This window comes from Triplophysa dalaica, chromosome 7, assembly GCF_015846415.1.
Source record: "Triplophysa dalaica isolate WHDGS20190420 chromosome 7, ASM1584641v1, whole genome shotgun sequence".
Lineage (NCBI taxonomy): Eukaryota > Metazoa > Chordata > Actinopteri > Cypriniformes > Nemacheilidae > Triplophysa > Triplophysa dalaica.
Window position 1 is genome coordinate 12,658,227 of NC_079548.1, and position 15,464 is coordinate 12,673,690.

Genomic DNA, 15,464 nt, shown 5'->3' on the forward strand with positions numbered 1-15,464 from the left:
GAAATTAAAAGCGGATAAACATCATGCAAGAGATTATGTGCGATATGGGAAAGTGATAAACTGATTGACATATGAGATGGATGACATAAGATTGTCACACGAGGAAACAACACAACGAGCAGAAGGCAGGGAACTGTTAATCCAAGTGAAAGAGGGATTGACGCTTCAAATGCGCTTTAGAGAGAGAGAGAGAGAGAGAGAGAGAGGGGATGAGTGTGGATCAGTGTGGTGCGTAACTGTCCTCTTCAACTAAAACCGAGGTTTTCATCTCTACTGGTACAACTGAGAGTCATCAGGTAAATTTGATTATTTGTTTTAATCAAATATTTTTTCGATGTCATCGCATTATGAGTTTGTTTTTCTTGTGAACTTCATGTGGAATTGATGTGAAATCATTCTTAAAATACATCTAAAATTGTTATTTCATAAAGAAATTTCATCAAACTGCATAATTTGAAGTGAAGTGCAAAAACGTTTCAATGTGATATAAATGATGAACAGCTCATATTTGCAGACTGACTATTGAAGAAACAGAAAATTATCTGAGAATCTTTGTAAATTGCAAAATATTATTTATGACTTTTTTTCGACTAAAGATTGTTTAGTTTTTGCTTGACTGAATCGATGTTTATCTGTGTGGCACGCATCATTTTTTCCCTTATCAAAATGGGTGTCTGGATGAGATCCGGGTAATCCGAAAATACAGCAGTTTTGTAGAGTGAGGGACAAAGTAGAGATGAAGAAAAAAACAAGGCCGAATAAATGACGCAGTCTGATGTCCTGTGACGTCCTGAGTGATAGGCCAGATTAGAGCAGTTTTGCTAATAGGTGATACAAATTGTGTTTCTGCACTGTCATATTATGCAAGTTATCTGCTCTTTACAGAAAATACTTGAGGAGAAAATCTGTATCTTGACTCTGCAATGTCTAAAGTGTAGGACTAAAGTAAAGATTGCCTAATGCATTTGTGACTTAAATTAGTCCCTAACAGATACATTCTGAGGTATAATAGAGGACTGTGCCTCCTAAAGGTGAAATCTGAAGTTTATTAAATGAGCGCCTGGTGAAATGAGTCAGATTCTCAGGGAATCTATGTTGGATGCGAAAAAACCTTTGTGTTATTGAAACGCATACAGTCAATGGTGACTGGGTGACAAAACATTATTGATGGTGTGAAGGGGAGGTGCCTGTTCCTATCTTGCTTAAAGCCGAGGATTGTTGGATTAGCTTTGGCAATTAATCTCATTATGCATCTGTTGGACAGCCACACGAGGTCAGTTCAGCAGAGCAAGGGGGCAGAGACATTATTGGGAAACATTCATGTTTTGTCTTTCACAATGACAACAGGATTTAAAAAGTGGCATCGTGGGTGTCATGGCGTCAAAGTTTTCTCCTCAAACATCACACCAGACACTGAGAAAGGTCGTAAAGAGGAGGCAACCGTATGCTTTCATGTGAACAGTACTGATTTTAGAGGTATATGTGTAGACAATTGATGCATGATAAAGTCTCTGTTTCATGTTTTTAGCTGATCACCCATGCGATTGGTCAGCATGGAGCATCGTGGGCGGAGGGCAGCGGAGCCTGAGGAGGAGCCTAATCGTGCCCCACCACCCCCGCCTCCTCCCTCTCATCACTCTCATAACTTCATAAATATAAAGAACAAGTTCTTTAATGAGCTTGGGCATCTACCAAGTAAGTAGTTGTATGCTGAAGATATGCACAGTGATGACAGCTTCATCGTTTAGGTCATTAAACTGTTTAATTCATTCCTCAATGCTTGGTCCATTTCCACTTTTCATGTGTCAATCCTTCATGTTTTCACCTTTTCTATCAACTCAGACCCTAAGATCAAATGTAAGTTTCAAACTTTATCCATCTATCCATCTTCCCACTTTCACAATTTTCATTTTAGGCCATTTCTAGGTAACTGAATGAGTACTCTCCTTTATTTTTACTTCCTCTCGCTCTCTCTTCATTGCACAGTGCCCATGTGGGCAATTGGAGCCATAGTTGTGGTTGTACTTGCCCTGGTCGGCTGCCTTGCTTTCTGCATTTATAAGAAGTGCCTGGGAGGAAAGAAGAAAACAAAGAAAGTGAGAGAGAGGAAGGGAGGACGTAGACGGATGAAAAAGGAGGGAGATGGAGAAGGAGGCGAGGTAAGAGTGTGGCGCTCAAAGCATGTAAAGGGCAAAATATTTAGAGATCACTGTCGATAGATCATGTCATTATGTTTTCAAGAACCTGTATACGACTTTTTATTTTGTAGAACACATGCAGAAGAAGATATTATGAGAAACATTTCAGTGGTTTTGTGTCCATACAGTATAAGTCAATGGGGGCCAACAATATTTGGTTATCAACATTCTTCTAAATATATACCTTTGTTTTTTGCAATAAAGTCATACAGGTTTGAAATGAAAAGAGTGTGAGAAAACAATGAAAGATTTCATTTTGGGGTAAATCATCCCTTTAAATGTGCCAAGACCTGCGATAGACCTAAACTATTCAGGTTGTTGCATAAAAAGCATGAAAGATAATTCAGATGATCGCCTCTATGACAGTAGCAGCATTATGATAGAAATAAAGCGCAACACACTCTCTGCTTTCTGACTCCCATATACAGCATGGTTGCACCTGTGAAGGTGCAACAATTATAATGTAAAGATTACAGGACTGTCATATAGATGTTTTCATTTAGGTATGTGTGTTTTTCTCAAAACAAAGCAATGATACTATAATGTCTTTTATATTAAACTTTCCAAGGAACAAGCAAAGGAAGGAGAGGGCGATGGTGATAAAGAAGCCGAGTGTTATGGAAAGTTGGAGTATACTCTGGACTACAGCTTCACTGAAAATCAGGTGTGTATTTCGTTGGAAATGAGTGTCATGTAGATATGGTGTTCAGCATACCTGCATGAGCTTTCTTCCACAAATCAAGCGTTATCCTACAATTATGTTGTATGATGTAATTGCCTGTAAGAATCTGCTCCATTTGCACTTGATGTAGTTCTAAACCCTCAATCTTTTCTTCTGCAGCTCATTGTTGGTATCTTACAAGCCCAAGACCTTCCTGCTATGGATATGGGTGGAACTTCTGACCCCTATGTTAAAGTATATATGCTACCAGACAAGAAAAAAAAGTTTGAGACGAAAGTCCAGCGCAAGAACCTTTGTCCTGTTTTCAACGAGACATTCATTTTCAAGGTACTGATGTCACATAACCCTGTGCATCCTCTGTGATGTCTCTTCTCCATAGAAATAATGTTCAACAGAAACATTGACACATTTTTATTTTTCCATTTTTAATTTCATTTCAATACGCTAAAATTGAGCAGCAAAAAAAGCCTGAGGCAACACGGAATGTTTTAATTTAAGTTTAGCCTGAAAAGCATCAATGTTACTTGAAGGCATAGTAAAATGAAAATTCTGTCATCATTTACTCACCCTCTTGTAATATTCAACCTGTCTGACTTTCTTTCTTCAACACAAAAGGAGATATTTTAAAGAAACAAGATATAAAAATGACCTTAGTGTGTTTGCCGGAAGAAAGTCATACAGGTTTGAAAACAGGCCTTTATGAGACGCATGACATCATACCTGTATTTTCAGATACCCTTTAATGATCTTGCTGGGCAGACCCTGGTCCTTCAAGTGTTTGACTTTGACCGATTTGGTAAACATGATGTAATTGGAGAGATCAAAATCCCCATGAATAGTATTGATCTGGGTCAACCCATACATGAATGGAAAGACCTGGTTGGAGGAGAGAAAGAAGAAGTAAGTATATACTGCATGCTTTCCATACACTCTATTGCCACATCTTTATGCTTTTTGATTTTTATAATTCGTCTTTTCCACCCAACAGCAAGAAAAGCTGGGTGACATCTGTATCTCCCTACGTTATGTGCCCACCTCGGGTAAGCTCACTGTGTGTATCATGGAAGCCAAAAACCTGAAGAAAATGGACGTTGGAGGTTTATCAGGTAAGTGTGGTGTCTGCACGTGTGTAACACTTTGTTTTATATTTTAAAATAGTATTTCCTTTTTGATACCCCATTATGGTAAAACTTTTTTATATTGTAGTGATATCTGTTTCTATTTTTATACAGTCTTACAAAGCAATTTTCTCTGACGATCATTTACTCCTTAGATCCTTTTGTAAAAGTGGTTTTACAACACAATGGAAAGCGCATTAAGAAGAAGAAGACAACTGTTAAGCAGAACACATTGAATCCTTATTTCAATGAGAGCTTTAGCTTTGAAATCCCCTTTGCTCAAATACAGGTAGTCTACAACATCCAAGTACAATGAAAATACGTTTTGAAAGTATAATGAAAAACACATACGAACACATTTTTCTATGTTTTCTCTGTAGAAGATCCAGGTGCTGATCACCGTCTATGACTATGATAAGCTGGGGAGCAACGATCCTATCGGGAAGTGCTGGATAGGGTTTGGTGCTAGTGGAGTGGGTCTGCGCCATTGGTCAGACATGTTGGCAAATCCCAGACGCCCTGTGGCACAGTGGCACACACTTCTGACTGAAGAGGAACTAGATGCTGCCCTTAAGACACCTATGCGCTAAACATACATTTGTTTTACAGTAAATCAAAAAGGTTTGCAATATATTTAAACACAACTGAAATTTGTATTTCACCACTGTTGATGACTTTCCATCTTATTTGAGAATTATACTGTTTTTGCACCTTTCTGATTAGTTGTGTATATTAAAAAAAAAATAGACTGGCAACACACTCATACAGTCGACACATCTGTCCCCACGCTGATGTTTTTGAGAATAGTTTATTATTACCTTTGGTGTTGTATTATTTCCTTTAACATTACTATGAAACACACAAAGGAGAAATCATTTTTAAACTGTTATTCTGTATATTTTGTTTTATTTAAAGGTTTGAAAATGTTTGATAGTGTTGGATGTTTGTTTGTATTTGTTCGTAACTCTTTAAGAACAATCCAAATTTTTCTTCTCATTCTGTGAACCAAGATTCCTATACTGTAAATACAACATACACTGTCACAAATTGTATGATTTGTTTTCATTTTAAACACTAATGGACATGAGTCATAAATTATGGCCAATGGGGTTGATATTGGTTGATTGGGATTGCATTACACATACTGTTACTGTATATTGTAAAAAGGCTTAATATCATTAAAGGGGTCAGTAAGAGTAAAGATATCCACCATTGTCCATAGACATTGTCTGGTTTGCTTCAATAATGAGTTGTACGGATGTAGGGAAAGCCTGGATTAATCTTGTGCCGTTTTCGTCCGTGTTCCAAGTACAGCGCTAGACTAAGCCATACATGTGAGCAGGGTATTAGAGTCTGGGTTGGGCGGGCACACGGAGGGGATGATGGAAACCAACAGAAAGGACACAGCCAAAGTCACAAAGACTGCAGTACACTTAACAACTAAAAATGTATTGAAATTTAATGAAACATGTTTGATGTTAAAGGGGATAAAACAGACATGTTAAGATTTAAAGTGATAAGTGAAATTATCTGAAATGACACACACAAAATATTCTTCCAGGACATATCAAAGATGGAGGCTCTTTATCAATGGGGTAGCCCTCGTCCCATGCTGGGGTTGCCCACCCTGTGTTATGACTTCACTGTACCATGTGTCGCCCAATGTGTCCCCCCACACAAAACATTCTGGGGAATTTCTCCGAAAAAAAACGTGTTCAAGCAGTGACACCACACAGCTCCCTACACCAGACTCGCACAGATTTTATAAGAGCCCTGGCCCATGTGTCCCCCAAAACACTTGAAACGCTGTAAAGCTATCAAATGCAATACATTCGTTTATGAGAGAGAACTTCTCTTCCGTGAGGATAGTGTGGGCCTACAAGCAGTGTCACTTCACAGCTCCCCACACCAGTCTAGCACGGATTTGCTAAAGGCTTCGGCCCACATGTTCTCCTAAACACAAGAAACTCGAGAAAAGACCAAACGAATGCAATACGTTTGTGTATAAAGGAGAATGTCTCTTCCATGAGAAAAGCTGTACACGCAATGTCACTACACAGCTACACTAGTCTCACACATATTTACACTCTAAAAAATGCTGGGTTATTTCTGTAAACACATTTTTGGGTTATTTGTGCTGGGTCATAATTTTGGGTTGTTTGAGGTACTGTAAACACACAGTTGGGTTGCTCATGCTGGGTCAAATGGACTGTAGGGGTTCTTTAACCACTGAACAGCTGGGTTGGGTTATTTTGACCCAACCGGTTTGTTCATTTTATCCACTTCATCGAACCTTCTGGATCCTTCACGCGTCTCCTTGTCAGACGGCAACACACATCACATCAAGCTGATTTTATAAGGTAAATAAATATGATAATATGATTAATTTTTATAATTTGTGGTAAGAGCACACTGATTTTACTGTTTAATGCAGTATTTGATCTGTCTCTGTGCGGAGGAAGTGTTTTATTCTGTGATTGATTAACGTTAAGTAATTAAGCAGTTTAGCATGCTAATTAAAAAAGTCCTTAACAATCGCTTTATCGTTATGTTATATAAATATGTGTGTACGTGTGCATATTTTTACTTTAAAAGGTTTTTATCCTTCACGTTAAATCCTCATGGAAATGTATGAACTAGCCTTAGGTCAGAAATACATGGTATAGTTCGGTTACTGTTTGTCTACTGTTTGGCTTTGTAATTTTTAGTCAGAATTAGATAATTTCATACAAAACTTGATCTCAGGGGATATTTTTTCAAGTGTCTGCGACGTGCCGGATCCAACCAACTAGCAATAATTTAAAATTTAGCATTTTCGCGCTTTAAATAACTGACTTTTATACCATTTTCCAGCTGGTAAAAATACAAGTGTTCTAATAATTTTGGCCATCACTGTATGTTATATCCTCAGAAGTAAATGATATACAATATGAATGTAGTGAATGAAGTAAAATACTAAAAGTGATTTTTGTAATTTTCTTCTAAAATTATTGTTTTTATAAGGCCTCTATGTTTGTTCATTAAATGCATTTTAACTTAAATTTTAGTTATGTTTAAAGACTAACTGTCATATATTTAACAGGTGGGGACTGTCATGGTGGAATACTTGCAAAATGCAGAGAACAGTGATGTATTCTGCACATTTTGTGCCTTGGGGACGAGGCAGCAATGACATCCCAGACCTTCACCATTGTTTCGGGACATGCCATTGAAACTGACTTGTTGCTCAGTTGATCTGTTTCAAGTCCTTTTCTGTGCTTGATGTTAACTAAGCATTCTCTTCCTACTTAGAAATTTCTCCAGCATGCAGTTTATCGTATTGATGGACATGAGTGAAGAGGGAAGTTTTTGAGGACAACAGTTTTTTCTGGACACATGTAACATGCTTTAAGTTGTCACATGTATTGTCTGTTGTTTGGAGTCTTTGTTTGGTTTAGTTTTAATGGCACACTGTTTGGACTGATTCTCATGTGTCAATAATATATTTTTGAGTGTTCTAATGCTGCGAATGTGACATGTAGAATACGAATCTACAGTGCCTAATTCACCCAGTTTTGTGTTTTTAAAGAAACTGATCTAGAAAAACTTGTTTTTATGTGTCTGTGGGTGTTGGATGAAATGTATGACAATTGCACCCATTCAATAAATGTAAAGAAATAAATTTAATAAAAACGCATATTTACAATTGCATTTGAGAAAAATTATAATAATTTTACATTCCTTTCAGATTATTTATTTTTATTGGTAAATATAAAAGTAGCAAGGCAATGAGACAACATATAACCCGATGTTTAGGTTATGTTTACCCAGAAACACAGTTAACCCGACCCACTAGTTGGGTCAAACAAACAACCCAGCATTTTGGGTCAAATGGTTAAACCCAGCACTTGGGTCAAAATAACCCAGCGCGTGTTCTGTCCCATAGTTACCCAGCAGCTGGGTTAAGGTTGGGTTATTTTCTAACCCAGCAATTCTTAGTGTGTAATAAAGGCTTCGGCCTATGTGTTCCCCAAAACACAAGAAACTGAAAAAGCAAACTAATGCCTAAAGTCTTCCACTGGATGTCGCTAGTGATACACTAGTGTATCGCATATAAACGAAACGGCCGCTCCAGAAGCCCGATGCGACCCACCAGTTGGCGGGGACCAGCGAATCACATAACAACCTGGCAGCAGCACCAGTGTTCCAGTTGTGTCAAAGCTCTTGGGGGGTCCTATTTGCTGTTGATCTTACTGTTATTTTTCTACTTTGCATTGTGGGTTTTTTATTTAAAAAAATACAAATTTCTTATAAGATTTAGCTTTTTGATGTCTGTCTTGCTGAGATTTCACTCTTTGCAAAATCTCTTAAATTTATTTACAGTAAGATTAACATTTAATTTCAAAATGTATGATAAGCTTTTTCCTACCAATTTTCTTTCTTTCCTTTATTTTTTATTGTTTTCTTATCCTTTGATTGTTGTTCTTTATATTGCTGTAATTGAGTACTGTTCATTTTGTTGGAATATTAATACAATAATTGATCTGAACGAGTGAGGGAGAGGACGCGTCAAAATCCATAGTGGCTATCTGTAAAGTCCTGTAAATAATCCATATGAACCAGATTGCAGATTCAGAAGGGTAGGGGTTTATGTCTCCAAAACAATCTCCGTGGACTGCGAACATTTTCTGAAGGAAGAATGATATTCTTCCGGAAACACAAACGTTTTGCAAAGGAACGAGATGTTCTTGGGGAGAGCAAAAGATTTAACATATTTTCGCTCCCTTTCCTATTTTTTCCACCACCCGTGTGTCCCATTGGTTGCTTAGAAACCCGTCGCAACTGTTCTGACAATGTGAGATAACATCTTACAAAAAGAAAGACTTACATAATCAAACTTATAGTAAGTGCTGAGTTTAAGAAAACACTTTCAATATAAGAGGATCAGCACACGTCATTGTCTAAGTGCGACATCTCCTGTACATGTCTTCATCGAACACTGTGTGGCGCACTTGAGAATGAATGAATTTGTCATTTAAAAATATCATTAATTTGCGTTTTATGAAATTTGGACATATAACGGACAAAAGTGTTTTATTTTAGCGTGATAATTAGACAAAAGTAATTTGAGGTCTAGTTTTAATGGAAAACCGGGGGTGTGGCCGTTAATGCTAGCAGCATGAAAAACAAGTTTTATATTCTGAATGGATTATATATACCACAGAAACCGCACAACGAGCACTCCCTTTATAATTACTAAAAAGCTGTCAATCATCTTCATCGATAGCTCTAGCACCCCGGAACCAGGCCTAGTAATAATTTACGCAAGGAATAGCCTACAAAAGCCCTGACATGGAGTTGATAAATATAATGGAAATATATATAGAGAGAGAAAATGCGAGTGGAGGTTTATTCTTCTATCATTTTTTAATCAAGTATCAAGTAGTCAAGTAGTCAAGTCAACGATGTTCTGCGGTTAGCGTTCTTTAGACGTGGGGCGGGGCAAACTTAATATAAACAAACTTTGTTTAAAATATTGTAAATAATTATTTCACAAAATGTACCATATCCATTGCATGAATTGAATCATATTTGTAATGATCATTTTTTAACTGAGGGACCCCCTCAGTCTATTTTTAACTTCTTATGGGGGGGCCCATATTTCCTTATGGGGCTCCCGGGTCCCCCCAGCCTCCCTTCAATTCGAGCACTGGATACGTGCATCGTGTGCTTGCATACATCACTCAGCTTCAGTGTGGTTGCTATGTCCTCAAACAACCACTCCACAGACACTTTCACTCATTTTTTGGTTGAATTCCATCATTTGAAGATTGAGGTAAACATTTCGAAATGGGCCTCGCAGATGTACGCGAGAACGAGAGCTTATTCAACAAAGTCTCTGTGAGATGATTAGAGGGATCTGTTAAAGGAATGGTGTAATAGGCGCAGTCTGGTATTATATCTGTGCTCAGTCTCTGATAGTTTCTCTTTTTGCAGGAACTTACAGAAAAAATATATATATATATATTAAGGTCTATTTAGCAGCTATCGCTGCGTGTCATGTCAAGTTCGATGACATCTTGGTGGGGCAAAACCCTCTCATTTCCAGGTTCATAAAGGATGCTTGCTGTTTCCTTTCTGTGGAGGATGATAAGATGAGAGGTTAAATGCTCTGGGTCCTGTGCGTACCTTTCGGGTCTTGACAAACCCAGAGGATAATAAGCTGTATGGAGTTCCTTAGGGAATGTTTAATGGGATTTTAGGAAGACATTCACATTTCGTTTCACAACATGAATTACATTCTCACACACGGAGGGTTTTTTAGTACCCCATTAGCGATTCCCATGGGAACCCATAGAGAATTAGCCTTCCGGATTCACCTACAAATTGACAATGGATGTGTGCTATTCAGACGTTATCGTCCCGATATCTTTAGTCTTCACCCACTGTGTCTATGTTAAAAGGTGAAGATCTCAATAATAACCATTAATTATTAATCCGTAAACAAGTCATTCAGAACACACTTTGGAGTCCTATTCCAGGAACTCAGTTTGAAATAGTTTCCACAATGGTGAAAGGCATCATTCCACACCGCATGATTTATCAACTACATTACATGCACACAGTATAAACTCTTCAAACTCAGTTCAAGGATTAAAGTCTGGAAATGTTAAGAGTACGTATATGTATTTTATTTCCTCAACTTTCCACTTCCATGTTTTAGCTGCATATTCAATGTACCTTGCTACACAAGTCTTACTGTGAAGAAGTGAAAATCAGCTGCTGATAAGAGGGTTTTTTATTATGAATATATCCAGAAATCGCTTTAAGTTTTGGCAGACAAAGCGTGAAAGCGTCAAAGGAGTAAGAGAAGAAATAGATCCTGTGTTGACATCATTTTAGCATTTTACTTATTTCCAACGACCTCCAACTTTCCCTTTACCATGGCTTTTTTTGCTGTGAAACAGAAAGATGTAAAAAAGATGAAAAATATGAAAACTTTTTTGAAAACATAATTGCTGTACCTTTGCTATTCAAAAATATTGCACATACAGTTGAAAGAAAAAGTATGTGAACCCTTTGGGCTTACTTGGATTTCTTCATAAATTGGTCATAAAATGTATTCTGATCTTCATCTAAGTCACAACAATAGAGAAACACAGTCTGCTTAAACTAATACCGCACAAACATTTTAAGTTTTCATGTTTTTATTGAACACAACATGTAAGCATTCATAGTGCAGGGTGGAAAAAGTATGTGAAACCCTAGACTAATGACTTCTCCAAGAGCTAATTGGAGCCAGGAGTCAGCCAACCTGGGGTCCAATCAATGTGATGAGATTGGATGTGTTTATTAAAGCTGGCCTGTCCAATAAAAAACACAGACACCAGTTTTGAGTTTGCTGTTCTGAAGAAGCGTTGTCTGATGTGAACCATGCCTCGCACAAAAGAGCTCTCAGAAGACCTACGATCAAGAAATGTTGACTTACATAAAGCTGGAAAGGGCTACAATAGTATATCTAAAAGCCTTGATGTCCATGTGTCCACGGTAAGACAGATTGTCTACAAATGGAGAAAGTTCAGCACTGTTGCTACACTCCCTAGGCGTGGTCGTCCTGTAAAGATGACTGCAAGAGCACAGCGCAGAATGCTCAATGAGGTGAAGAAGAATCCTAGAGTGTCAGCTAAACACTTACAGAAATCTCTGGCACATGCTAACATTTTTGTTGACAAATCTACAATAAGGAAAACATTAAACAAGAATGGACTTCATGGGAGGACAGCACGGAGGAAGCCACTGCTGTCCAAAAAAAACATTGCAGCACGTTTGAAGTGTGCAAAAGAGCACCTGGATGTTCCACAGCACTACTGGCAAAACATTCTGTGGACAGATGAAACCAAAATTGAGTTGTTTGGAAAGAACACACAACGCTATGTGTGGAGAACAAAAGGCACAGCACACCAACATGAAAACCTCATCCCAACTGTGAAATATGGTGGAGGGGGCATCATGGTTTGGGGCTGCCTTGCTGCCTCAGGCCCTGGACGGATTACTGTCATCGATGGAAAAATGAATTCCAAAGTTTATCAAGACATTTTGCAGGAAAACTTAAGACCATCTGTCCGCCAACTGAAGCTTAACAGATGATGGACGATGCAACAGGACAACGACCCAAAGCATAGAAGTAAATCAACAACAGAATGGCTTCAACAGAAGTAAATACGCCTTCTGGAGTGGCCCAGTCAGAGTCCTGACCTCAACCCGATTGAGATGCTGTGGCATGACCTCAAGAGAGCGATTCACACCAGACATCCCAAGAATATTGCTGAACTGAAACACTTTTGTAAAGAGGAATGGTCCAAAATTTCTCCTGACCGTTGTGCAGGTCTGATCTGCAACTATAGGAAACGTTTGGTTGAGGTTATTGCTGCCAAAGGAGGGTCAACCAGTTATTAAACCCAAAGGTTCACATACTTTTTCCACCCTGCACTATGAATGTTTACATGTTGTGTTCAATAAAAACATGAAAACGTATAATGTTTGTGCGGTATTAGTTTAAGCAGACTGTGTTTCTCTATTGTTGTGACTTAGATGAAGATCAGAACACATTTTAGGACCAATTTATGAAGAAATCCAAGTAAGCCGAAAGGGTTCACATACTTTTTCTTTCAACTGTATATTTAATCTTTGTGCGATTTGTTGTCTCTTTTTTTCACATTAAACAAGCAGTGCATGGAAACTCACAAATTGAACACTGGTTTTATTCCATGCGTTACAAGTAATATAAATCATTTATGAGTTTGTTGGACTTACAACTTTTGAGCGTGAGAAATCCTGTTCAGCAGAACAACAATCTGTTGAGATGGAACAAAGGTTTATTAATATTAGAATTAAAGTAGAGTGTTTCACACAATGTCTGCCTTGGTCAAGATAAAGACATCCAATCAGACATTTACAAACCTCGTACTTCTGTTTCTTCATATGATCCAACAGGTCAAACTTCTCTGACTCTAGCTGGGAAATCCAGTTCCACATTTCCTGAGCTTGCTGTCTGTTTATGGAGGGGGAGGAATGGGTAGGTGTCTTGCCAGGATACATAAAGTGAACCGTGGTCTATTCATACTGGTTATGTGCGTTTACCTCAAGCCATCCTCTCGCATGTTATCAATGCCAAGAGGGCTGCGCCTTTCTCCAAGAGTCTTTCTCTTGATCTCCCGTGCAGTCAGACGTTTTCCTCTTTTTTGCTCTGCCTGGAACAGAAGCACATACAAACACAAAAGCATACTAACAATTATATAAAAACAAATGTTGAAATGTGTGCATACGGTATGAACACTCATGTACATTAGTCATTTATTGCACCTTAGCTAAGAAGCCACCAAAGTTGGCCCCCATATTAGATAGGACCTTCTTCTTTTTGGCATCATCATCTGCTCGCTTTTTAGCCTCATCGTCCTCTTTTCTCTGACGCTCTTCCTAAGACGCAATATTAAAGATGAAAGAGCACAATAAAAAAATGATATCACATTTGTTTCATATTTTGGTATAGTGTGTACATGAATAAGGATGTCTGATATGATAAGAAATCACATTTTACATGGAGTGAATTATCAATAAGTATCAGTTAATTTACCGCAATCCTTATTTGTCTATCTCTTTCTTTCTCTGCTCTAACACGCTGCTGATCGGCTCTTTCTGACCTTCGCCTTTCCTGAAAACAAAACAGAAAAGACATGAGTGAGATGAAGAGAAATTCAAGTATAAGAGTGTAGAATATGCGCTTACAATTCTATCCTTTAGACCAATCAGTTCTTCTTCCTCCTTTTTCCTCTGCTCAAAGTGTGCATCAATTAAAGTCTGTAATTCTAGAAAGTCCTTCTCCATTCTTTTTCGGTGAATATCCTGAGACGAAGAAGTTTTATTTTAGGAATTAAATGTGCCAAAACAACAGAAAAACACAGTTTACTTAAAGAAAACAACAATACATTTTTATGCCACCATGTTAACATTCACCATTTTTAATAGCTTATAAGCTTTATAAACTAAATTGGGCATGTTATATAAGGGAAACACAAAATGAACAGTATCATGGGTCTTTGAAATCCTTCAGGCCGATTGTTATCCATTGTTTCTCAAAATTGTTTCCTTCATACACGATCAAGATATGTTTGAAAGTGAACTTACATCAAAATCAACCCGATCACCCTCTGGGATTTTTGGAGGGGCAAGTTGTGGGACCATGGGTCTGCGTGGGGACAATGAACAGAAGGAAGAAATGTTTGGCATCAACTAAAAGGAAACTTTAAATCCAGACTGTGCATGTGGTTAATCTAAACACTTACTTCGGACGTGGTTTCTCCTCCTCTAAAATATAAAAGGGAAAAAGAAACAGGAAAACTCTTGTAAAATGTAACTATGCAACAGCATGCGACTGGCTTCCTGCCTTTTGCAGTGTTTCATACAAAAAAATCACTGGCATTTCAAAGCTAGTCTCTTTTAAGCAACTGTGGAACAAGGGACACAGTTAGTTCATTCAGTTCATTTTCAGAGAAACTGTTAATGGTTTTAAGTCAGTGATGCAGCTTTTAAATAACAGTTTTTACTTGTTGTATTTTAATAACATGGCATTGTTTAATCTAAACGTTTGTGAGTCTGTGCAAAACAAAGATTTTTTAATATCTACAAGCTGATCAATGCAGTAACATATTTTGATTGAAATATTCATAGAGAAACTAAAAATAAAAAATCACACATTTGTCTAGTAAAGACTCATCAGTCATAAGCATTAGCATGCTTCTATTTACTCATTACATATCAGTTAACATGCGATTCATAAGCCATATCTGTTTCACATTTGGATACCGTCACCTTCCTCCTGAGTCTCCTCTGGTTAATACAACAGAAAAAAAGAGAATAAGAACACATTAACATTGAATAATGGGGATTTGGAGAGAGTAATGATAAAGATCAAATATCAGTAAATTATTAACATTTGGTAGCTATAGATAAGGTATAAGATAAATACTGTATGAGAATTCCCCAACGAGTAATCAGAAGAAAAGTTTGTCCTTCCAAAAAACTTGAGGCCATAAAAAAGGCCATAAAACATAGGCTTGTTTTAATTATGCCATTTTTAATTAAATTGTATGGTTTTATATTATAAACAGTTTTTTCTCAGTTTCATACAGCATGTAGCCTATACATTAACAAATACACAGCATGTCCACAAACATATGCATAAGTTGTCTATGTTGGAAATATTGAATCTACAAAGCATTACAGGTAAATAACATTTATCAAATGCACTGTCCGTAAAAACAAATGTTACAACATGTATGCAAGCCAATGCCAATAAGTGACACATACAGTAATGTATTGTCTACACATTTACTTGATTTTCGCATACAATACTGAAGATGCTTGTTTTTGATGCATGATTTTCAACTACCTTGATATTCTGTAAACTCTCGGTACTCTGTAATATAT

The 15,464-nt window shown here is 37.5% G+C and overlaps 2 protein-coding genes across 2 annotated transcripts; one reads left to right on the top strand and one right to left on the bottom strand.

Annotated features, from left to right (window-relative positions):
* The first annotated feature begins 1,538 nt into the window (after positions 1-1,538).
* On the top strand, positions 1,539-4,588 carry syt5a (synaptotagmin Va). Its single transcript, XM_056753347.1, has 9 exons — positions 1,539-1,695; positions 1,843-1,857; positions 1,987-2,159; positions 2,767-2,862; positions 3,040-3,207; positions 3,613-3,780; positions 3,869-3,986; positions 4,154-4,287; positions 4,379-4,588. Exons 1-9 carry the CDS (start codon positions 1,539-1,541, stop codon positions 4,586-4,588), a joined length of 1,239 nt encoding a protein of 412 aa, XP_056609325.1.
* A 6,190-nt stretch (positions 4,589-10,778) lies between these two features.
* Positions 10,779-15,437, bottom strand: tnnt1 (troponin T type 1 (skeletal, slow)). The gene is made up of 11 exons (XM_056752881.1): positions 15,427-15,437; positions 14,847-14,864; positions 14,321-14,342; positions 14,163-14,223; positions 13,764-13,880; positions 13,612-13,689; positions 13,341-13,454; positions 13,119-13,228; positions 12,939-13,029; positions 12,792-12,832; positions 10,779-10,934 (listed from the first exon to the last, which is right to left on the bottom strand). Exons 4-11 carry the CDS (start codon positions 14,217-14,219, stop codon positions 10,889-10,891), a joined length of 654 nt encoding a protein of 217 aa, XP_056608859.1. The 5' UTR covers positions 14,220-14,223; positions 14,321-14,342; positions 14,847-14,864; positions 15,427-15,437; the 3' UTR covers positions 10,779-10,888.
* Between the last annotated feature and the right edge of the window lie 27 nt (positions 15,438-15,464).